Source organism: Diabrotica undecimpunctata, chromosome 2, assembly GCF_040954645.1.
Source record: "Diabrotica undecimpunctata isolate CICGRU chromosome 2, icDiaUnde3, whole genome shotgun sequence".
Lineage (NCBI taxonomy): Eukaryota > Metazoa > Arthropoda > Insecta > Coleoptera > Chrysomelidae > Diabrotica > Diabrotica undecimpunctata.
In genome coordinates, this window is record NC_092804.1 from 21,933,482 (window position 1) to 21,946,893 (window position 13,412).

Consider the following 13,412-nt stretch of genomic DNA (forward strand, 5'->3'; position numbering starts at 1 on the left):
TAAGTAGCAATCAAATAAAAGAGTAAAAGAACCAAATAGTTTGAAAACATTAAAAAAATACTGTGGGTCTCAGAAGGTTAAAGAAAAAGGAGGTTAAAGAGTTATGGCTACATACTAGATAATCAACTATTTTGAACAAATTGTCGTTATTAAAACTCTTAAAATAATAAAAAAACTTATCAGGGAACTATTTTCACTAACAGCTGACGTGCGTGTTCACCAGCAGACACAGTAGTAACACTAATCAAAATAGTGGTTGTCTGCATAGTTCCACAATAGAACAATCGTCACACCGATTGCGTTCCATTTCACGATATAAATGTCCGGTACCAAAACAAAATGTAACTCATTTTTTGATCAAAATTGTATTGTAAAAATATAATGGTGATGTCTAAAGATGTTTTCCAGTTTTTTTATGTATTTGGATATTTTTTATTCAGTTATTACGTCATAACGACAAAAAAATAAATACTTATAGCAAGATTTGTAATTCTGGAAAAGGGACATACCTCGTTACTATGTTTTAATGTGTTTGAGGTTAATTTATTTAAATATTCCATTATTTAATTACTATGCTATGACGTACCAAGAATACTTAATAATATATCGTTATTGATACAAAAAAATATTAACATTTATTAAATAAAATTAGCTTGGGACATATATTTTCCATTTAATGGAGAATTACCCATATAAAACACATATTTCACTGTTACTTTCATGACTTTAATATTGTTCTAAGTGTTTTAAGTTTATTGACGTTTTAATTTCCACTTCGTTTATTATTAATCTGTATTTGCGAACGATTTCCGAATTGGAAATTGAAATGTCAATAAACTTACTTTAACCTTCAATTGTGGTTTATTCCCATTAAAACAGCAATTATTTTTTGACTTTGTTAATATTTCCAGATATTCTTTAAACGGGGCACCTCACAATCCGAAGGGCTACACATCAGGGGGCTCAACTATGAACTCTACAAGATCTGTGTCTTCCCATAGCGACCACTACGCCATAGTACATTCTAGACCGGGAAGTAGAAGTTACAACTCCAAACCACGCGGTCCTCCGTCCCACATCGGAAGCCACTACAGTGGCAAATAATGAAAGCTGAAGATATTACCCCTGAAGATGTGTTCACCAATCTCGAAACGAACTTTTAGGAGTGACTAAAAGATAAGAGCTACGCGCAATTTATTTTTGTACTTATTTGTATGGATAACTTAGATGTAAGTACATTTGGTTTTTTAAGTTTGTCCACTTAACTGTTACTTGAAGTTTCTGTGTTTAAGAAAACTTATAAAAACTGTGTCTAGATGTACAACCTTTTATGTTTTCTAAAAGTATCTCAGCGCCTAAAAACTATGCAAGTCATACATAAAAACTATTATCATTTTAGATATTTAAAATATCAATATATTTCAACATTACCTTAGGTTTTTTAATGTCCAAGAAATATATATTCTCACAAAGTTTACACTATGATTAAAGATCTATGGGAAACTTATTTCAAGAAATTTTTTTACTACTTATCTTAATTTTTTTTATCTAGTTGACCACCAGTTTACTCTTTGCCCTATGAAAATCGCCTTTAAAAACTTTCACTCTATCTCTTTTAGTTTCTTGTTTACCTCTGAGCAAAATTTCTTTATTCACGTCTATCGCCCCATCAAAGATGCTTTTATACCTTAACTTTGTGACTGTTTTTCGGTTTGGTATACGACAAAACGACATAGCGAAATAAAAGACGCAATGAAAAAGATGAAAAACAACAAAGCACCAAGAGAAGATGGAGTTGTAATAGAAGCTATAAAGATGGGCTGACGTGCCCTTCTCAACCAAATAAAAATTTAGTTTAAACTTTGTCTAACAGATTGTTGCATACCGAAAACATTGAACAATGCAGTAACAATTTTACTACACTCGAAAAGAGAAAAGGGGCACCTAGAAAACTATAGACCAATCAGCTTATTGAACCACATCTATAAAATGTTTACCCGAATAATTACGACAAGACTAGAAAAAAAAGTTGGATTCCTACCAGTCCCGAGAACAGCCTGGCTTTCGCTCAAAATTCGGAACAAACGATCACCTACAAACAGTAAAAACCTTTTTAGAAAAATCGATAGAATATAACAGATCACTAGTACTTATCTTCGTGGACTTTGACATTTAAAATGCTAAAGTGGGAAAATAGAGGAATAAAAATAGACGGGGAAATGCTCAATCATCTGCGTTTTGCCGACGATATAGTACTTATTACCGAAGATCTGCGTGAAGCACAACAAATGCTACAAGAATTAGAAAACGTATCTTCAATAATAGGTCTAAAAATGAACATCAGTAAGACCAAATTTATGACAAATTTGATTCCCAACTAACACCTAACCATCCAAAATCAAGTGGAAGAATTGACAGAAAAGTACATATATCTCGGTCATGAAATCAGAATAAGCAAGAATAATTAAACCTGTGAATTTCAACGACGAATAAAACTTGCTTGGGCGGCGTATGGTTCACTAAGAGAGATTTTCAAGAGCAACATCCCGATAGCTATGAAACGGAAGACATTTGACCAATGCGTTCTTCCTATTATGACATACGGAGCAGAAACTCGTACTCTTACAAAAGCAACAGCACTAAAAATGCAAGTGGCACAAAGGAGCATGAAAAGATCTATTCTCGGCGTGACAAAAAAAGACAAAATAAGGAAGCAACAGCACTAACAATGCAAGTGGCACAAAGGAGCATGGAAAGATCGATTCTCGGCGTGACAAAAAAAAGACCTAAGAAAAAGAACAGGTATTACTGATGTCGTCGAACGTATAGCCAAGCTGAAATGGAATTGGGCAGGTCACATAGCGAGACTAAAAGACTCAGGATAGACCAGAAAACTAATTGACTGGCGCCCAAGAGAAGACAAACGCAGCAGAGGATAACCACCAACACGCTGGATGGACGACATTAAACGAATATCCAAGAAATGGCAACAAGACTCACAGAACCGTGAAGAGTGGCGAAAAATGGGAAGGTCCTATGTCCAGCAGTGGACAGAAGAGGTTGAATTTTTACAATTTTTCAAATAGTTTTCTTAAAACACTTTATTACTTACATCCTGCATCACCAATGCGTTCACTCTGCTGGGTAACATAATTTAAATTTTGCCGCCAGTAGTTCTAAAAGAGGCTCAATCTAATATTATTAAGACTTGGTGATAATTGGAAAAGAAGGTTAATGTAGTATTAAGGACGATGTATAAATCTTTTTAACTGATGGTATCAGTATGATACCATTAGAGCAACACTAGAAATTGTAAGGTCATATAGGAATATCTGCAAAATAGTTTTTAATTTAATTATTTACCAATAAAAGCGATGAAAACTAAACTAGCAGTTAAATAACTTTGGAATGGTTAATCAAAATGACCTCTACTAATATTCGTTGTTATATAAATCAAATGATATATTGTTCAATAACATCTAAAAAATCCACAGAATAGTATGTACCCTATGAGTTATTAGCAATAACGAAGACAAAAAGGAGAAAGAGGAAGAAAAAACACAAGAATAGAAACAAACCAACTAAAGCAAAAACAGCATTTGGAAAAAAATTGATATATATAGAAAAAAAAAATAAAAACAAAACTAAATGTAATGGGTAAAATAATAATAAGGTAAAAATGATTGAAATTAAGTGCAATATAATAGAATAAGTAGTGGATTTCTTTATTTAACATTTATTTGTCGCGATTGCCTTTGTTAAATAACCTAATACACAGATTAATTATCTCATTGAAGATAGATGGCGCTGCCCTACTCGTAGTTGGAAATTAAGAAATAAGTATTTGATCTATCACTACCTGATGAGGAGTAATTACCGTGAAATTTATCCGGATGTATCAAAGTAGAAACTTTTACATAGAAAAGATAGGCATTAATGTTTTCTAGATCTTTCATACGCCATATTTTTTAATCTAAACCACTTTATAATAAAATTTTGACTATCCATTGCTTCCAATCACTTTTTTCTGTGAGCTAACTGTGTATTCTGGTGGCCATCTGTTATACAAAGTTGTTAACTGAATGACTAAGGGAATAAACGAAAGGTCTAAAGAATTACGGTCTAAAGTGAGCATTGGTTATTTTGTGATAATTTTCACAGTAAATATGTAACAAAAATAAAATCACTCGCATAAGTAGCTCTTGATTAAAAATCTAGAATTTATACGTACTCCAATAAACTTAGTTCTTATCTTTTACTCCTCCAAACTAGTTATATTTAGTGCAACTGAGTAGACAAACTTAAAAATATTGCGAATAGTTCTTTCAAAACCTAGCGAAAATATTGTAATTTATTTTGACAGTTACTCATTGATATATTTTTAATTAACACTTTTAATTCATCATCTTAAAGCTTCTCTCACTTCATACTATTCTATGTACCCGTAAGCTATTTTGTAAAATAATATAAAGTGAATATTAATTACTTTTTCGTCCCTATTCTTCGAATACACACTTGTTATTATTGTGATAAACACAGCACATTAAACACTGAATGTCATTTCTTTATTGGTTATGAGGTAAAAGCTAAACACGTTTTATACCACAAAAGAAAGTCTCCTCTTTAATAAATTATGAATGAATTTTTTTGCCTATAGCGTCAATTGATGATGCCAAAATCGCCTCTACAAAGGCAATGGCAAACCAACGAGCAGTAATTTACTGTGATACTTAATGAAACGCACCACCGATATCTGCAGATGAGCGATTTTTCCCACATTGATCATTGTACGACAAGAAGGTAGCATAAAAAGCTTACAAATAACAAAAATATTTTGTAGTTTATTTACTTCTATTTTACTAATCTTATCCATTATATAGCTTCCAACGTCTACTGCTGAATATAGGCATCTTTACTTTATTGATGTCATGTTATTTCTGACTCTATCTCTTCTTGAAATCCTGAGTGATCTTCTGATTTCATCCATATCAAGAGCTTCTAATCTTTTTTATATATCTCTGGTAGTCTCTAAATCTTAGATCCGTACAATAGACTGCTTTTTACTAAAGTTTTATCATGATCATCATCGGTAGCATTATATCACTTTGTGGGCCTTTCTGATCTATCTTGGGCTTCACGCTTCCAGTTGCTGGTTCTTAAGGTTTTTGGGTAAGTTTCAACTTTTTCTTCTTCCTCTTTATAAGCAATTCTGCTTGGTCATTGGCGGATTAATACCTCTATGGAAGGTTGTCACTCCATCCTTTCCGTTCATTCGTTTATACACTGTACGTTTTATTTTCTTCTAATGTCTACACTTTCTTTCGATATCTCTGCGTATTTCCTGTAATTCTTCCCAGTACTCTTATCTCTGCTGTTTCCTTTGTGTTGTGGCTGTGTCGGGTTTTGTTTCTAAGGCATATGTTATTATTGGTCTTACACTGGCTTTATACATTCTTGACGTCTTTGTTCAGGTCTCCATAGCTGGACAGTGTAATTCAAAGGTATTTTAAATATATTCTATTACTTGTTGAATCCTGTTGCCATCAATTTCTATTTTACATCTGGTTGGTTCTTTGCTGTTGGCTCATATTAAATTCTTTTACTCTTATGTTACATCTGTGAAGCAGTCTTTGCAGACTAAACGTCATCAAATGTAAATAAAAATAAATATGGATGCGTCGTCTGCGTAACAGAGTATTTTTACTTCTTTGTTGCACATTCTGTATCCTCTTACTTTGTTAACGTTTTTGATGATTTCATCCATAATTAAATTGAAGAGTATAGGGCTCAATGACTCCCAATGTCTTATTCCGCTGCTGTTCGGTTTCAACTTGATCCATATATCTAAACCTGGGTCTTTCTTTTGGTCTTCTTCCCGTTGGTCCCTGCCATATGATATTCTTAGGGCCTAGATCTTCCTGCATTCCTTCTACGTGACTTATCTAGCGCAGTTTTACAATTTTTTGGTTCTTTATATGCATTGTATAATTCAAAGTTGTATCGTCTTTGCCATATGTTGTTTGTTTTCTCGCATTCCTTTGTAGATATGTTTTAAAATTTTTCATTTGAACATTGCTAGTAGCTTCTAATAGCTTTTTGGCAGTGTCCTGTTTCTGATCCATATGTTAGGATTGGTTTGATCAGTGTCTTGTAAATTTTACATTTTGTTCTTTTGGTTATATTATCAGATTTTGAGAGTTTTTATACATAGCCATTTTTTATACATTAAATTTTCTTTTCCTTCTAATGTTTTTTTTATAGAATGCCATTGAAATTGAAATTGAAAGCAGAAAATTGTATACAAAAGTTATGTTATGTAAATTGTTTTGAATATGCTGGTGGAAGTGATTAATCTTCCCAGAAGGAAAGCTGATTCCAAGGTCTGATCAATGTCTGCAACAATCTTCCTATTAGAAATAAAAAACAAAACTTGGTTTGGATCAAAGACAAATATATTGTCTAAAATCAGTTAATGAATCTTAAAAGTTGCATATTCTTGTTGCAGACATAAAAATATCATCTTTGCTTTCTTTTTTGGTGCTATGAGTCCTTCAGATATAACTCACGTAAATAAAATGGAAGGTATCACGTGTTTTATAAACTGTTATGAACTATTTTGCAATACATACTAAGTTAACCTTGTAGAGAAGTGGCATTCCAATATTTTTATTTCACTAAAGGCTACTTTAGGTGTGAGTCTAGTCTAATAGCTACAATTGATAAAAATATATCTATAATAATAGCAAAACAATAATCGTTGCACGTCATAAGTTCAGTGACGTCATAAAATAATGATGCGTGCCTATTTTCGTATATTACTATTCTTATTCAATATATTCGACAAATATGAAACTAAAACATCTCTTGATATAAAAAGTATTTTGCTCCCTTTTTATAAATAATTGCAATAATATTTGCAAATAACTTATTTTTGTTAATTTCTCGTCTTATAACGAATTACTCATTTCTCTTCTGTAATTCGCATATTTTATATTGAGAAATACTTTTAAACTGTAATGCCTGTTAGACTGTTTGAAGAATCCGATTTCGTGATAAAATTAATAAGTAGTTGGAAATTTCATGCTCTTGACTTTTAAAGGATAAAGTTTGGAGGTATGTTTAGATATAAATATCAAATAATCTGTTTTCAGAGTAATATAATTCTCCCGGACTTTATTGAAATTTATTTATAGCATTACTTAAAAATGTTATCTTTTTTCCACAATGTAATATGTAAACAATTTCAATTTCCTTTTGAAATATTATAATTTTCAAAAATAGTTCACAAAATATCCTTTTTTGTCATTTCCTATTGACCCGTAATCTCAAAAGCATCCGTTCTTCGTCTGTTTCTTTTTTGTTACCTACAATCGTAGGATTTTATCAAATAAACGCTGCGATACTATAATATTCCTCCGATAGCGCAGTGGTCAGAACGCGAACTTTGGTCGCGGATTTGAACTCAACCGAGCACGGGATCTTTTTAATTAAAAACATTCTAAACAAAAATCGTTCCGCACTCGCTCTAAGCGTTACAATAGTTGGCATATAATTAAGCAATTCTTAATAAAGGTAATGACATCAAATAATGTATCTAGTAACTATGATATTTACTCAATAGAACTACTATACAAAAAAGGTTTAGGAAATGGCAAATTATAATAGAGAAAAATTAACACTTTTCGTGGTAGCTGACTAAAATTTTGACTTTAAGTATCATTAGTACTAAAATTGAATGACCTGTCAATTGTCATCTGTCAATTGTCATCTGAAGTAGTGCCTTCTAAAAAACTAATGACGTATAATATATAAATCCAGCAGTCGGTGCTATATAATCGGGTGTTATAGAGACTTATCGCTTGGAGGTTCATGAAGATATGATTACTACAAAATTGGCGTGCCCGTTTATTTTATGAGTTTATTTTTCTTTGTCAAAAGGAAGTCAACAATACACATTTTAAAAACGACTTACCTGAAAAGTGATAATGTTTCGCTCTTCGAACTTCCGCGTCCACAAACAAGACATCTAAATGTGATTTTACTTTTTACATATATTAAGTAAATGATTCTCAAAAATTATAAATAAAATTTGCTAATCACATAAAATATGCTAGGTATAACAAATGATGACAAGGGTGACAAACGAGATATATATAAACAAAACGATCTTTTGATTAAATGTCATCTTCGTAAAAAATCGTAAAACTTTCGTGCAACTTCGTATCACAACAAGAAACAACAACAAACGGAATCATATTTGTAGCATTATATACATCTATATATTATAGGTCATTGAAATAAACTGATTAATTTTAGCTTATGTTGTCAAAATTGAAATGTGACAAATGAAATATGACGTGCAACAAAATCTGTGTTTAGTGTATACAAATATATGACTCTGAATTGATTTAATTTCATGGTAATAACACATTCTTTCATGATACTAAGAGAACTTGGATAACTATTCAAATACGATTTTCAGGTTTTTTTACAGTAGTGTATTTTCTATTAGATATATTAAGAATTGTAAATTTTAATATAGAATAAGACAAAATGTGAAAAATTGTAAAGAGAACTGAAATTACCTTTGTAAATATTATACCATGATAAATTTATAATTAATAATAGGTATCCAGTTGTTTCATTTCTTCCTTTTCCTTTTTAGAATTTAATGTCAATCACACAGTAAGAAAAGAAAAGGCAAAAAATAAATGCAAAGAAAGAAATATATATTTAAGGGAAACTGAAGTTTTTCTAAATACAGTATATTATCAAAGGAGATGTGACAATGATCGGAACTGCTTTCTTCCTGGGCATGTAGCGCTTGAAGTATCCTTCAGTAACATTACTGAGGCGAGAGACTTCGTTTCACTGTCGATAAAAGAAATTAAATACTGTAGTAATAAACTAATTATGTTAGTAGTGACTACAGAGTTACCTAAGACAAAAGAAACATTAGGCCCAAAAAATAAAAAACACAATATTTTCAGTCTATGAAAAACTAGGCACATAAAAACTAAGAAATAAAAAAACAATGTCATAATAAATTAAAACTAGTTAAGGACTTAAGAGTAACACATTTAATTTTAAATGAAGTAAAAACATCCATTATAGACAAACTTCTAAATATCTGCATAAAAATAGCACCAAAGAAAATAACTAAGATATATTAAAACGCTGCAGAATTTTATTCCTAATCTATCTTTGTTTCTTCGTAAGGCTGTAAGGGCGTCAATGCTATCCGTTTTTTTGCTTCCGGGTATGAGTAAACAGTCAAGTCGTTTAATTGTCCCGATCATCATGCTGGAGATCTTAATCTGCAATTTTTGCACGCTACATTGCCTTTACCTATCATTCGTTCCATGTTTTCTCTTCTTCTAGTTATATGTCGTCAACCTACATTTTAAATGCCGGTATATGCTTTAAACTGGAGTTTTTGATGGTCCATTCTTTAAGTGAGTTTGGTTGTTCTCGTTCTGGTCACTGTGACTTGTCGACAGATCTTGTCTTCTCACCACAACTGTTAGTGATAACGAAATATAAGTAATTAAATGGACCACTTCGTACTCTGCCATGTTTCTTTGGCTCTTTATATCGATAATCATTGGTTTTTGTATACCTATTTATTTTGAAACATTTTCATAATGTGTTCCAGTTCTTCTCCTGAATATGCAACTATAACCGTGTCATCAGCATTTTGAAGGTTTTGATTTTTATTTTCCTTGCTGTTTCTCCAGACTTTCTGGTCTGGATACTTTTTCTCCAGATTTCAATATGAAGTTTATCCCATGTTATATTTTATCCCATTTTACATTAGCTACGTCCTTGGAGTAGTCAACAAGGCACAAATATGTTGATAGAATAAAATATCGAGATTTTTTTATAATTTGACGATATTAAGAATGTATTCTCTTGTGTCCCTACCTGGAACGAATCCACATTACTCTTGGGAAATCGTGGTAAGAATACTGATCTTAGTTGAAGTATTAAGTTCTTTAATACTAGCTTTATTAACGTACACGCCTCAACAGAAGACAAGGAAGACAACAATAAAGACCAACTCTATAATCATTTAAAAAGCACGTATGACAGTTGCCTCATAAATGACGTTAAGATGGTCGGGGATCTGAATGCAGAAATCGGAAGAGAGGAAATATATCAACCCCACATTGGTAAGTATAGTCTCCACAATAATACCAATTAGAATGAGATCCGAGTAGTCAGTTTTGCAGCTGCCAAGAACATGGTCGTGCAAAGTACATATTTTCCACACAAAAAAATACATATGATAACTAGGACCTCACTCGATGGCATAACAAATAAGAAGATTCTATAGATATCTGAATAATGCAAGAAAAAAGTTTAAACCAAGGCTGAGAATATGTAAAAATAAGGAGGGACATATACTCAATATAAAACAGGACGCATTAGACAGGTGAGTGGAATATTATGAAGGGCTACTTTCCACCGAAGTTGAAGATGGAAATCCACCACCTACAAGAACAAGGAAGAATACATGATTAGATCCTCTTTTAATTTAAGAAGTACAGAACAGAAGATCTTAAAAATATCAAAACTCCAGGAAGTAACGGATTACCTACAGAATTTGTTAAATGTGAGGGCGATAGTTTTACTAATCAGATACATAAAATAATACTAAGAGTTGGAATGAACCAACGTTAGAACTATAAGGTATATATAGATGTATACTATACAACGTAAGGATATAACTTATCCTAAAACAGTATACAAAATATTTTCGTATTCAGAGGAGCTTCTTGGCGAATATCAAAGTGGTTTTAGATATAGTCGATCAATGATAGAATAGATTTTTATGTTGAGGCAGATACTGAAGAAAACCACCGAATTTACTATCGATACTTATCACCTCTTAATACATTTTAAATAAAGCCATGGACGAATTCTAAATTCCCAATAAACTAATAAGACTGATAAGGGATACAATGAGTAAAGTTGTTTGCAAAGTAGAAATACAGGATGAACAATCACAAGCGGTTGGAACGCATATCTAACTGCGACAAGAAGATGCGCTAGCGTGTCTCCTTTTCAACATATTCTTAAAAAAGGCGTTTAGAGACCTAATTGCTCCTACAACAGGTAAGCTAGAAGAAGTTTCTAGAAGACCACTTTCTCAAATGCCTAAAAAGTATGGACCTACACAGAAATAAAGAAAAACCCAAGAATCAATCCTTAATGGAAGAAATCAAGCAAAGAAAAATTCTGGCAAACAAGTGCTATTTTGGTCTGCGTAAACACATGAGAATTAGAAACTTAAGCCAGAAAACAAATATAACTATACACATCCAGCCTGTGCTGACTTATGAATCAGAAACATGGGCCATCTACAAGAACGATAAAAATCTCTTGCTCATTTTGAATGAATAATCCTAGAAGGAATATTCAGTGTTCTCTGTGAAAACGGTATTTAAAGAAGGAAATACAACTATGAGATACCACAAATTCAAACAGATATATGATGGTAAAAACGTGTTATCTCTCTTAAAAATGGGAAGACTAAGATGGAAAGGCAGCTGACAAGATCACAACAGAACAACTCTCGTAGACGAATCCTCATGTCACAGCAGTGGACGGAGAGGTAGGCCAAAACTTAGATGAAAGAATGAAAGTGTAAAATGAAGATGCTAGAAAATAGGTGCAGCAAACTGGCGACGGTTAATAGCTGTAGCACCAATGATGATGATGATCTGTGTTTTTTTATAACTTTCTTTCTCTGTATTATTGTCTGAGCTGTTGTTAGAGAACAATTTTTCATAATGTTTAAATATCGCTCCGATACCTTTTGGATTTTTTATGGTATTTTTACTATTATCTTGTCTGCCGTTTGAATCGTATTTTATCACTAAAAAAGAAACATTGCAGGATACCTAATAAGTAATACAGAAACAAGAAACATATTGAACAGAAATATTTCTCCTTCGTAATAACACTGACAATAATAATAGGTATATTTTCATCAGATGACATGATGTCTTACTGACGCGCGATCAATCAAAACGCAATAAATCCACTAAAACTGATTCGAAGTTAAATGCAGAAATGTTACCTCTCACTCGCAGTTGAGTTAACACATTTAAATCAGATGATCTTTTAAAGAACAAGGGTAGTACATTATTATATGTAAATAAGATTATTGAACGCATAATATGTTTCATGATATGTAAAAAAAGAGTGAATTTATACCAATACGAATGAATTTAAAAACATATATGGGCTGCAGGTCCTAGAGAGCATTAAATACTAATAAATAAACTTAGCAATATGAGACAATATATGGTATTTTGAAAAGTTACAAAAGTAAAAAATAATTTCACATTGGTGTAGCAGCATCTTTATTCCATCTAGATTGGGCGTGTCCAAATGATGCAGAAGAGTAGATCCTACTTGTACAGAGCTCCGTCTAGCTTCCTCCCCATTCCACGTATAAAAATGGAGATGTTTTGATCTCATATCAACACAGCATAAAACATAAAAACTTAATTTGAGTGAATAAAATGCATCATATATAGGCAATGGCTAGACCTGCTGCAAGTCAAAACAAAAACTTTGTGAAAATTCTCATGCATGTGGCACATTCATCTGAAGCAGGTTGGGAAAAGCCTAAATTAAAATATTTTCTGAAGATTCTTGAAAACATTGACAGTGAAACTTGTTTTGTCTCGAACTTTGTATTATATAACTTATGTAACTTTGCAGTACTTAAATCGCTGTCTAAATAAAATTTGTGAGACTTTGATTTATTGTAATGGCTTTCTCGTCCTTTCAAATTGCCGATAAACTCTCTAACGTAATTCTTAAAGTTATTGTTATTGTTTTTTTTTTTTACTCTAGGGACTCTTTTTGCAACTCTAGTTATGTCTAGTATGTTAATGCTAACTGACGAAATTTTGTAATAATACTTTATTTCCTTTTTGACAAATACAATTTGTATAGGATCAGTCACAGTTTAGAAAACAAAATTAGTAAAATGTAAAGTTACTAGCATATACTTAAAATAATGTCAACTACTAAAATATTCATCAACAGAATAAAACGTATTCTGCAATAAAAAATCTTTTAAAGTTAATTTAAATATTTTCATATTCTTACATTTTTTTATTGGCTCGGGTAACTTATTATATATTCTTTGATCTATTATTGCAGGTGAGTAAAAATGCATATTTCCTTTAGAAAAACGCACATGTAATTTTTTATTCTGCCTGTATTTATATTGTGAATTTGACTATTAGTTTTAAATTTCTCAAGATTTGAATGAATAAAAACACAAACTTCAAAAATATTATAAGCACGGCACAGTTAAAAGTTTATATCTAGTAAAATAAATCTTACAGCTAGTTATTCGAGAAATACCAGCAATACAACGGACTATTATC

The 13,412-nt window shown here is 31.7% G+C and overlaps 1 protein-coding gene across 1 annotated transcript in view; it reads left to right on the forward strand.

Moving 5' to 3' along the window:
- Positions 1 to 8,631, forward strand: part of LOC140434315 (uncharacterized) — a 213,395-nt gene extending 204,764 nt beyond the window's left edge. The window contains exon 6 of the mRNA XM_072522480.1: positions 912 to 8,631. Coding sequence (XP_072378581.1) covers positions 912 to 1,104 — 193 coding nt within the window. The 3' untranslated portion in view covers positions 1,105 to 8,631. The remainder of the gene's footprint in view (positions 1 to 911) is intronic.
- Positions 8,632 to 13,412: the final 4,781 nt, after the last annotated feature.